The 12,060-nt window shown below is 43.4% G+C and overlaps 1 protein-coding gene across 1 annotated transcript in view; it reads left to right on the top strand.

Moving 5' to 3' along the window:
- LOC121850040 (pro-neuregulin-2, membrane-bound isoform-like) overlaps positions 1–11,825 on the top strand; it is a 50,720-nt gene extending 38,895 nt beyond the window's left edge. The window contains exon 2 of the mRNA XM_042339992.1: positions 11,717–11,825. Coding sequence (XP_042195926.1) covers positions 11,717–11,775 — 59 coding nt within the window. The 3' untranslated portion in view covers positions 11,776–11,825. The remainder of the gene's footprint in view (positions 1–11,716) is intronic.
- The last annotated feature ends 235 nt before the right edge of the window (positions 11,826–12,060 follow it).

The raw sequence follows: 12,060 nt of genomic DNA, 5'->3' as shown, positions 1-12,060 counted from the left end.
TAAGAGTGGATCCCGAGGGGAAATTTGTATTATTAAAGATAATCTCAGGAGCTTCCCTTATCTGAGGAACAATAACATTTGCTGGAAAGGCTCATCCATGCACAACTTAGTCTATTGAAACCATTTCCACTTGAACTAATTGTGGCATTAATACAATAGATATCTCTCGCAATACTGCCCTTACCTCAATGTCAGGATTTTCCACACCGACAAGCTTTACGGTCTGTCTGAGCGAAGCTGCCAATTGCAACTATTTTGTGCGGATGACTTAAGAACATAAGAATTTGCTAGGCAAAAGAACACTAAGGTCCATTCGGTTCACCTTCCACCATCCTGGCAGTCGCATGTCATGTCCCAAACTATGTCCCGAGATATTGTTTCCTAATAGAAATTTCTCTAATTTACTCTTGAAAGAATCAACACTTTCTGCTTCCACCGTCTCCCTAGGGAGCCTGTTCCATACGTTTACTGCTTGTTCCCTGAAGTAGTGTTTCCACAGATTTATTAAATCGCAGGTCATGTCTTCTGGTTCTGCTGTTCAGTACAAGCTTGCCTTAACTTGGAAGTGGGGTTGAGGTCACTTCACTTTTCACACGGTTACAGCAGGCATACTCACCCACTCTAAGCTCCGTACCCCCATTACACCAGTTCTAGCCAAGCTTCACTCCAACCTGCTTTGTCCCAACTCGGCTGCCCATCACCTCCATTTGACTGGCTCCAGTCTCCTGCTTGTCCATCATACCTTCCGTTCCACCATCGGTTACCGCGCTTTCAGCCACTATGCCCAGAAACTCTGGAACACTCTTCCTCTATCCCTTTGCCTTCCCCTCTCCTTCCGCATCTTCAGGCCGTGCCCGAAGACCTTCCTTGTCGACCATGCCTGCGGTCACCTCCCCCTCCCCCCCAGCTCGGTGTCAGACTGTCAAACTCTCTGACCCGCTACCTCTTGTGAGGAGCGCTATGTAAATGCAAATTGTTGTTGAAAGGATTCCACCCACCATATCAATGTCACTCTGGTGAATGATAAAACATTATTTACCCAAGATTTACCCATGAGAAGGAAGCTACTCCCACTATCCCGGCCAATGAACACTTGCTCCCCCTTCCCCTCCCTCTTCCTAACATGGCTGGGAATTTCCTCAGCTCTTTCCCATTCAGCCAGCACCCAGTCACTTATGGGTAGCTCTTTCAGACGTCCTGATTTGAAAAGCATCTTATAAATGCAAATGGTTGTTGTTTTTAATCCTTGTGCGGTTCTGTGGGATTTGCGCCTCCACTTATTTATTTCAGGCAGGTAGTCTGGAGAGTTTGCAAATGATAACGCACGTTTATTGTCTAATATTGTCCAAGTATGGGAAAAGGGATGAAATATGCAGGTTTGACCACACAGAGGCAGTAAATTAAAGCCAATTAAAGCAAACAGGTACGTCTAAAGCGGGACAACATTTTAGTGCTGTTCAGCTTTGGAACGATGAGAAAGTATCCACACTCTATTTGTGGTCAATATTTTATAAGAATAATAATCCTTGCATTTGATACAGCGTCTTATCACATCGTTGAGACGTCTCAAAACACTTCACAGGATATACTGTAAAATGGATTGAGTGTATATTTTGTGGGTGAAACACAGCAGCCAATTGCGCACAGCAACTTCCTTTACATTTTTAAGCCTTAACCTTAATTTCATCTTAAAGATAAAACTAAGTCCCTAATGGTATATGGCTGAATCATTTGCTCTCAATATATTTTGTAAATCAGGTCACCTCTATTTGATCGGAGTTGGGTATTTTGATTGAAGTGCTGACCTTGTATCCTGACTCGAGTCTCGTTCAACTAAGCCATCAATGATAATAATAATTAATAATAATAATCTTGCATTTGATACAGCATCATTCACGTTGGGAGCTAGTCTCGAAGAGCTTGACAGCATATACGTCAACAAATTACATGGGTATAGCGCCTTTCTCGTCGTGAAGATGTCTCAAGGCGCTGGGCAGTCAAGGATTTCCATCCAAGCTGGGGGTTGGGATCAGGAGGGGTGGAGGGCAGGGCGGATAGGGCTAGGAGGTTGACCGAAGGCGCGGTCAAAGAGAAGGGTCTTGAGATGGGCTTGAAGGAGGCAAGTGTGGGGGCGAGGTGGAGGGACTGTGGAATGGAGTTCCAAAGAGTAGGGGCAGAGAGGCTGAAGGTCCAACCGCTGATGGTGGGCCAGGCTGGACGGGGGAGGAACGCGGCAGCCAATTTGCGCACAACAATGTCCTGCAAACAGCCACGAAACGAGTGGCCAAGGCAAAGCTGCTGACGCGGATTATTGGAGTGGTTCGATGCAGCTTATTGACGGGGCAATGAATCACTGAAGAATGAGGCTGTGTGGAGCATTGATGTGGTGGAGAGGATTTGTAGTGAATGAACATCAAGCAAGCGAGAGCTTTTATTTGTCAAGTTCAGGTGATTTACACCATCGCTAACTGTGCTCAAAGACCGGCCTGAAAAGAGCCGAGCAACTATCCAACCTTAACAAGGCAGCTTTTCATATCTGATTTACAAAGGTTGTAAATCCAGGGTCCCTCGCAGTGCCGATCGATGGCAAAGTGGGAACATTTCGCTGGCTCCACGAAAGGAAGGAATCCCACTTGCAATGGGTTGCCACAGCGCTTTTATTTGCTCATTAAAAACTATTGTCAAGCACCTTAAATGTAGAACTCGTCATCAATTGCAAAGAAATCATATCGCCCTTCACTCTGCCTGACTTTACTGAAATATACTGTAGAAAGTCGCCTACTTAAAAAGTCTATAGAACCTGTAAGTGAACTCATATTTTGTAATGAATTCTCCACTGTTTGACAGGACAATTTCAAGCTCTATAGGATATTTACTGTCTTATAAAATTTAATGATACTCCCCTAAACTCCCTGGGGGGGCTTTCCCGCATCACTGTAGGAAAACTAATGTCAACTCTTATTTTTCCAACCGAGTTGGAGCCTGGAATGCAAGGGAGGGAGAAAGGAGGGTGTAGAGGGACAGGTGGCCCACAGTCAAAACAAGAGGGTTTTAGAAGAGTTTTGATAGCCGAGAAGGAGGGATTTGAGAAGAGAATACCAGAGGGGCCCATCGAGACCGCTCCTTCCATTTACCACATCCTCCCCAATCGTGTTGGACTTGGGTGAAGGTATCAGATAGAATACCAATCATGGCATATTACAAGGGAGTATACTAGCAAGTCTGTGAGCAGTCGCTGATTTGGAAACTAATTTAATCTTTTATTAATGTCTAAACATCATATCGTCTGACATATGATGCTTAAGATGTTCTGTCGATTTGCTGAGGTTAAAAGAAATGCAGTGATCATTGTCAATTCCTGAGGAAAGCTGAATTGGCAAACGCTAGATAACCTGGTTGGAATAGTTGAGAAAAAGATTGATTTTCAATAAGTAAATGAACAGGTGAATAACGTCCAGGTGACTGCAGCTAGTTGAACTTGGGCATTAGATAGAATAGATGTTTGAAACTGCTGTGCGCAATTGGTTGCCACGTTTCTCCCACAAAATGCAGTCGCTACACTTTACAGTATATTCTGTGAAGCGCTTTGAGACGTCTCAAAGATGGTCTATTATTATTAAATCTATGTAATTGTAGTCGGCTAATTTTAAGCTGTTTGGAATTCCGTTATGTTTATTGATTTCTGCCGTTGTGGAAGCCTATCTTTGCAAAATGCATTGAGGGGCCTTACAACAGGATTATAAACTGTACAATACACTTAAGTGCTCCGCGTAAAGAAAGGTATGTAATGCAAGTTGTTGTTGGTTCCACGTGGCTCAGAAATGGCTCCAAGTTCAACCTGATTGTCACAAAGTAGCTGGGTTAGGAATTACCAAGATAAGTAAAAGTTTGCTCTACTTGAGCTAGGAATTTATAGGTCACCCCCCCAAAGAGTCACCTTAGCGTTTATGTGTACTACAGACATATAGGGCAGCTTTTGTGCTGTCCCTAACCATTACTGTTGAGATTTGTCATCGGGCTAAGATGTGCTCCTTTGTACATTGGTCCTGAAAGCTGCTCTTGGAACCAAATGATAAAATTACTCAGCCTTAATTTTTCTACCACTGCGATCTGACCCTAATAAGTGGAAGATAAATGAATGAAAGAATGCATCTGAATCTCTTGTCTTTTCGAGCTGTGAGGATGTCCAGGTTTCAGTGGAAGAGAATCGGCCCAAAAGCCTGGGGCTGGATTTGTCAGATCTCCCAGTGATCTGGCAATAACGGAGGACACTGGGTGGTCATTGTCTATATTGTCGGAGATGCCCTTCTTTTGGATGAGGCATTAAACTGAGGTCCTGTCTGCCTGTTCAGGTGGACGTTAAACATCCCAAGGCACTGTTTGAAGAAAGAAGGGAGTTTCTCTCTTCTGGTGTTGTTGCCGACTATTCCTCAGAGAGAAGAAAAATGGTCATTAACTTCAAGGGTGTTTGTGGGACGTTGCTGTGTACAAATTGGCAGCCGTGTTACCTACAAATGCACAGTCATTGCACTTCACAGTAAAACACAGAGACGTTCTTTTGAGACATTTGACAACGTAAAAGGGGCTGTGTCAAATGTTACAAACTGTGCCGTCTCGTTCACTGCAGCGTGATCACAGAACTGTGTCAGTGCAGTGTCAGAAACCTGCAAACTTCTGCTTGTAAAACAATAAATCAACAACAACGTGCATTTATATAGCGTCCTTCAGGCGAGTTGCATCTAAGAACACTGAACAAATGGCGGAATTTGACCCAGTACCAGAGGAGGTGACCTTAGGCACAGGTCAAAGAGGAAAGTCTTCAGGTATATATAAAAAAAATCTCAATGCATAATGCCAGCAATCTATTCTGTTATATTTGGTCTTTTAAAACTGGTGGGCTCTCTGAGATTCTGCCCTTCTGTCAGAAATGTTTAATTGTCAGATATTGTAGCTTTAATGGAACAATAATTGAAATGATGCAATCTGTTACCTGGTGTAATTCTATTCATTACTTTTGCACCTTTTATTGGATTACTGCAACTGGATAGTTCTGCTCGAACAACTTCCGATTTTCAAATTACAACATTATTAAACGTCTTCAGAGAGAGGATGTGTGGTCCTGCCAGTAATTTTTTTTAAGGCTGGATTCCAAGTCGCGCGTGAGCTGTGCCGATTATTTTTTTTAAAACTGCTTTTCCATCAGCTTTGCTTTGCAATTGTAATTAAATGTACATCTGTCATATATGGCAAGAGAACCCTTGAGACAGTTCACATCAAATAGTGTTCAGTTGTGTTCCTCTTCCAGCTGCAGTACTGCGCCTTCTATCATACTGTACTTCTGTTCCTGGTAATTGGTTTGTCTACAATGGAATGACGCCTTCCATCTTCTATTTGTGCTCCAAATGCCTATCCATTAACGAGCTGAATTTGACGGTGAAAATACCTTATCTACAAAACACAAACTCACTGCACTTCACGGTAAAATCCTGTGAAACACTTTGATTTAATTTTTTTATTATTATGTGGCGTGGAGTCCTGTAGCTCAGTGGTTAGAGCACTCGCTTTGCAAGTGAGAGACCTGAGTTCAATTCCAGTCAGGGCGAACGCTTGGGCAAGTTTCCTTACTCCACACGCCTGATAATAATCCCTCCAAAAAAAACAAAACAATAATAAATTGGTCATTTTCAATCCACGACTGTCTGTGGGACATTGCTGTGCACAATTGGCTGCTGCGTTCGCCCACAAATATACAGTCAATTCACTTTACAGTATATTCTGTGAAGTGCTTTGGGACGTCTAGAAGACGTGAAAAGCGTTATATCAAATGCAAGGATTATTATTATTATTTTCAACAACAGAGACTTGCACCCTCACTGTAAATTGGGGTAGGATAATATTATTGTTAGTATTATAATCCTTGCCTTCCAAATGGTTTCTCCTCTCGCCCTCGCAATCTCATGAGGTGTTCCTCAGCGTTCTGTCCTTGGTCCCCTCCTCTTCAACATCTATATGCTCCCTCTTGGTGACATCATCCGAAGACATGGGGTCAACTTCCACATGTATACGGATGACACCCAACTCTACCTCTCTGCCTCCATCCTTGACTCCAGGACCACTGCTGTCCTGACAGAATGTCTGTCAGACATCAAGTGCTGGATGAGAGCTAACTTTCTTCAGTTGAACCCCAACAAGACCGAGGCTCTTCTGATTGGCTCTGATCAGCGCCTCCTCAACTCAGGCGCTGACAGCATCACCATCCATGGATGTACAGTCCACCTTACTAAGCCAGTCCGGAACCTTGGCATCTTGTTTGACCCTCAACTGTCCTTTCTACCCCACATCCGTGCCATGACCAGCTCTGCCTTCCCCCACCTCCGCAACATCGCCTGGCTTCACCACCATCTCACACCGCAGGCCACCGAAACTCTCATACACACATTCATAACTTTGAGGCTTGACTATGCAAACTCCCTGCTTGTTGGCCTCCCCAACTCCTCCTTCCATAGGCTGCAGATCATCCAGAACTCTGCAGGTCGTGTCCTCTCCCACACCAGGCTCTGTGGCCCTATCACCCCTATCACTGACTTCCCATCACACAGAGGATACAGTTCAAGATCCTGGTCCTCACCTTCAAAGCCCTCCATGGCCTCGCTACCCCCAATCTCTGCGACCTCCTAACCCCCTACCATCCTGCTACCTCAGTCCACTCAGTGTATTTTGTGGGTGAAACTCCCAGCTTCGCTCCTTCCTCTCCCATCAGAACCCCTTCAATTGGGTTTCCGTGCTGCCCATACAGAAACAGTGACAAATAATATTTAGTCTATCTGTGATCAGGGCTCCCTCTGTCTCCTTGTCCTCCTTGACCTCTCTGCTGCCTTTGACACCGTCAACCTTTCTATCCTCCTCCACTGCCTCTCCTCTCACATCAAACTTTATGGTCATGTCCTTGACTGGTTTAAATCCTACCTTTTGTACCACCTTCACTTTGTTTTCAAGCGCCTTGGGACGTCCTCCCAACGTAAAAAGCGCTATACCAATGTAATTTGTTGTTGTTGTTGTTGGAAATGCATCAGCCAATTGTGCACAGCAGTATGATTTTCAAGCGAGGATTGTGCTGTAAAGTGTAGTGACTGTATCTTGTAGACGAACCAGCAGCCGATTTGCGTGCTGGAGCCGATTTGTGCACAAACTGACGTGAAATGAACGAGCGATTGCACCTCCTTCCCAGTAACGGCACATTGTATGAACACTCGATTGCCGTTAGTTACACTGACCAATGTCAGGGAATGTGTAGCACAGATGCTGCTGCCATCAGAAATTGATTGGTTGTCAGATGGCATTGGCTGAAGCATTCATCAGATATCTGATCTCTGTTATTGGCTTAGTTTTACAAATCTCTGCACAGGAATATAATTGATGTTTGCAGATCTCAACGAATGCAATATCCTGGCTGGAAACAAATGGAAAAGGATATGCTATTTTCTATCACTTCACTGACAAATGCCCGAGTCAGCTTTAATATCAGCCTCGTGCGTTTGTTGTGAACTGGATCAGTGCATTGTAAGATAATAATTATTATTGGTAATAATCCTCGCAATTCATCTAGTGCCTGTTAAGCGCTCTGAGACGCTATGAATGCAAGTTGTTGTTGTTGTCGTTGTTGACAGCTTTGAGATGTCTCAAAGTGTTTCACAGGCTTTACTGTGGTGACTGTGTATTTGTAGGCGAACCCGGTCTTGCAAACAGCCATGAAGTGAGTGACTCGTTTTATTCAGGGGATTGTTAGCCAGAGATTAGGTAAAACATTTTCACACTGAGCATGGTGAGAGTGTGGATTTTCTGCCACAGTTGGTTGTTGGGACTCAATTATATGCACATTCTCCAACAAAGACTGACACGTGGCTAAAAGAGAATAAAGTTAAGGGATATGGGGAAAATCCAGGATATGGGACGAGAGATAGAATCAAGGAAAGTAACTCGTGTGGAGTATAAACACCAGCCAGATTGGATGAACTGAATGGCCTGTTTTTGAGGTGTTCTTTTGAAGTATATGAACCATCTTTCAGAGCTGATCTGGGCACAAGTGAAATGGGAATCTATATCTTCACGCTGGCGTTTGTGAGAATGTGGAACAGTGACCTGGAAGGTCACTGGGGCAGATCATTTGGGAAGCTCAACCTTCGAATAACTGGGCTTTGCTTTTTATAGTAATTGTAACAGTTAATAATAATAATCTTTGCATTTGATATAGCGCTTTTCACAACTTCTAGACATTTCAAAGCGCTTCACAGAATATACTGTAAAGTGAATTGACTGTATGTTTTGTGGGCAAAATGCGGCAGCCAATTGCACACAGCAGCATCCCACAAACAGTTATGGATTTAAGTGACCAATTTACTATTTTTTTTCTTGAGGGATTATTATCAGGCGTGTGGAGTAAGGAAACTTGTCCAAGGTTTTGCACTGCTGGGAATCAAACCCAGGTCTCTCACTTGCAAGGCGAGTGTTCCAACCACTGAGCTGCTGGATTCTGTTCCTTTCTTGCATTTTGCTTCACTTCATCCCCAAACCCCCACCTGCCCCCACTCCCCCCAAAAAGTTTGCAAAACACCATGCTTCTTTCTAAATGCTCTGTGATGCTACTCCGCATGAGTGGTGCTATATAAATGCAAATTGTTGTTGTTTTTAAGATCAAATCGTCAATCATTTTTGCGATGTGCCCCAATGAATTTAATTCCTTTTCTAATGAGAAATGAATTGAACTTTGGATTAAATTCAGAAAGTTTATGCTCGGAAAGTGGAGGAAGGGAAAGATGAAAGGAAAGGGAAATTCGGGCCACCGTATCTGTGCTACAAATTCTGGCATTGAACCTTTTCCACTTCACTTATCTTTCTTGACACCAGCAATTAACTGGTTTGTCTTCAGAGTGTGTGGTCTTTTACCAATTGCTGTGCTTGTTAAGATATAATCTTGCATTTTATACAGATCCTTCCACAGTGGGAGGACATCTAAAATGCTTCACAGGATTCACTGTAAAGTGTAGAAACTGTATTTTTGTTAGCGGATAGGGCAGCCAATTTGCGTGCAGCAACTTCCCATGAACAACGCTTGTGAAGTGAATGACCAATATTATTTGAAAGATTGTTGGCTAGGACGCTAGAAAAAAAATACCTTCTCTTTTTGAGTTACATCATGGGATCTTTAACGTCCTCCCTGAAAAGGCAGACCTGACCTCATCATCTAATCCAAAGGACAGCACTTCCAACAATGTAGTTCTGCCTTGGAAATTGGAGTTGGAAGTACAGATCAGCCACGATCTGATAAAATGTCGGAACCGGTTTGAAGGACTGAAAGGCCTACTCCTATGTTCCTATATTCCTATGGAATGTCAGCTTAGCTCAATGTCCCCAATTGGGGGTTTGAACTCACAACCTTCCTAGCCAGGCTGATGCCAAATTAATGGAAAAACTGGACTGATCTGGGTTACAAGCATGAGTTGTGTCTTGTTTTATCAGCGATGGTATAATCGCAACACTTAAATATACATATATATAAAATATAAATTTATTCATGGACTTGTAGCATTTGCTTTTCTAAAATATTGCTGTGTTTAAAATTTATTAAAATGTTTCGAGAGGTCCTAATCTTTTATACAGTATTACAGTAACCTTGAAGGCAGTTTTTCCTCGGGGCAAGGTGTAATGGATTTTAGCGTGGCATTTTCTGGTGGTAAATTGATTACTATATAAAGATGTAATTTCTCCTGCAGAGGAGGTTGTCACGAGTGGTCAGTGTGGGCTCATTGCTCTTTGGTGGTGGGTTTTTCTTCCACTGCTCTTGAGAGAACACCAGGGAGCAGTATGCAGCTTTGTTAATGGTGAAATGTTGCATTCAACTCAACAGCTTGTGAATTGTTATATTTTATAAACGCATTGAGAGAGGCCAGGACTTCATTCAAACTGCAAGTTCAGAGACATGGCACTGACCTGGGCTGTCTCTCTCCTAGAATCATAGAATCATAGAATTATACAGCACAGAAGGAGGCCATTCGGCCCATCATGTCTGTGCCGACTCTTTGAAAGAGCTATCCAAATTAATCCCACTCCCCCGCGCTTTCCCCATAGCCCTGCAAACTTATCCTCCCCAAGTAACTAGTGGTGAGACATCACCTTGTTGACGAGTATCAACAAGATAATAATAATCCCTCCAAAAAAACCAAAAAACAATAATAAAAAAAATTGGTCATTTTCAATCTACGACTGTTTGTGGGACATTGCTGTGCGCAATTGGCTGCCACGTTCGCCCACAAATATACAGTCAATTCACTTTACAGTGTGTTCTGTGAAGCGCTTTGGGACGTCCTCCCGACGTGAAAAGCGCTATATCAAATGCAAGGATTATTATTATTATTATTATCCATTCCTCTCTTGAAAGTTCGTAGAATTATAAAGCACAGAAGGAGGCCATTCGACCCATCGTGTCTGTGCCAGCTGTTTGAAAAGAGAATTATCGAAAAGTTGTTATCGAATCTGCTTCCACCACCCTTTCAAGCAGTGCATTCCAGATCTGAACAACTCTCTGTGTGAAAAACATTCTCCTCACCGCCCCTCTGCTTCTTTTGACAAGATGTTAGGCCTCTCCTCTCGGTGCTCCCTCTAAAACAGAGAATTTTTTTGTTCAAAAAAAAGAGAATGGGATAAAATACTTGAGGGAAAAATCATTTTGAAATGGGAAGGAGAGTAGGGAATGGAATCATGGAATCTTAGATATGTCCGGCACAGAGGAGGCCATTTGGCTCATCCAGTTTGCCCCAGGTCTCAAAACAAGCTGTCCATTCAATCCCACTGCCCTACCCCCCACCCCACCCCACACCCCTTCAAGCCACTTTCTATTTATTTTCAATTTGAAACCCACAATGCACTCTACCTCTACATTACTTGGCAGGAGGTTCCACGTCCCAACTCTCTGTGTGAAAAATATTTTCCTAAGCTCTCCTTTTGCTCTTCTTGTGACTATCTTGTATAATATTATATATATTATACACCCTCCACCCGACCTGATCCCAACCCCCAGCTTGGGTTGATAGAAAATCCTTGACTGTCCAGCGCCTTGGGACATCCTCCTGACGTGAAAGGCATTGTGTAAATCAAATTGTTGTTGTTGTTGCATCAGTTCCTTGGTCACTGCCTCGCCTGATCACTCACTGCCTTACCAGGGTGGACAGTGCGATCACCAGCTAAGTCTGAATCACCTTGTTTTATACTGGCAACCTTCTGCGTTCACTGTTTCCCCGTTCCCTTCTCCGCCCTCCTCCTCCTCCCTGGTTGATGACACCAGCTCCTTCTGACTGGTTCTCGGATGATGCGGAGGGAAACTGCTGGACACTCTCCTGCTGCAGTGTACGGAGCGCAGGAGCCAGGAGGAAAATCAGTTTATTGACGCCAACTGCAAATTCTGTAAAGAAAGGTCATCAATGTGGCTTTGCGTTTAACAGTTAGTGCAAAGCACTGCGGTGATGAGATTCAACTAAGACGTTGCGAATGTAATGGAAGCTTTAATTATATTATTTGACCTCGGGATAGAAAAAAGGGGGGGAAGGGGAGTGAGGGTGGGGAGGGTGGAGGGCGGGGGGGAGAATTATTTAATTAAATAAGAAATTGCTGCATGGTTTGAGATGCCAACAGTGGCATTGACTCGGTCAATATTCCATTACAGAGCCTGACGTACACGGATACACTGTGCTCTGCTTAATCTCATTGCGTGACCTTGGATGAGGTGAATGGCGTAGCTCTGTGGAAAACAAAGGCTAACCGCACAGCAACTGATGATGACTCAAGAACACTCTTCCTGTACATTTGAACCCTTAAAATGTGTTGGTACCTCGGGGATCATGACAGCGAACAAGGATATTAATTCTGTTCTACTTTATAACTTAAGTAACCCAGGAAATCATTCAACATAATGTGGTCCAGCCTCATTTGTATTACATTAAATCCCAAATTGACAAAAATGTGACGCCTTCTCTGATATTAACAAGTGCAAAAATAGTACCTCTGATA

The sequence above is a fragment of the Callorhinchus milii genome, unplaced genomic scaffold (assembly GCF_018977255.1).
Source record: "Callorhinchus milii isolate IMCB2004 unplaced genomic scaffold, IMCB_Cmil_1.0 Scaffold13, whole genome shotgun sequence".
In the NCBI taxonomy this organism is placed as follows: domain Eukaryota; kingdom Metazoa; phylum Chordata; class Chondrichthyes; order Chimaeriformes; family Callorhinchidae; genus Callorhinchus; species Callorhinchus milii.
The sequence above is the reverse complement of the archived record's forward strand: the minus strand, read 5'-3'. Positions and strand labels throughout refer to the sequence as shown.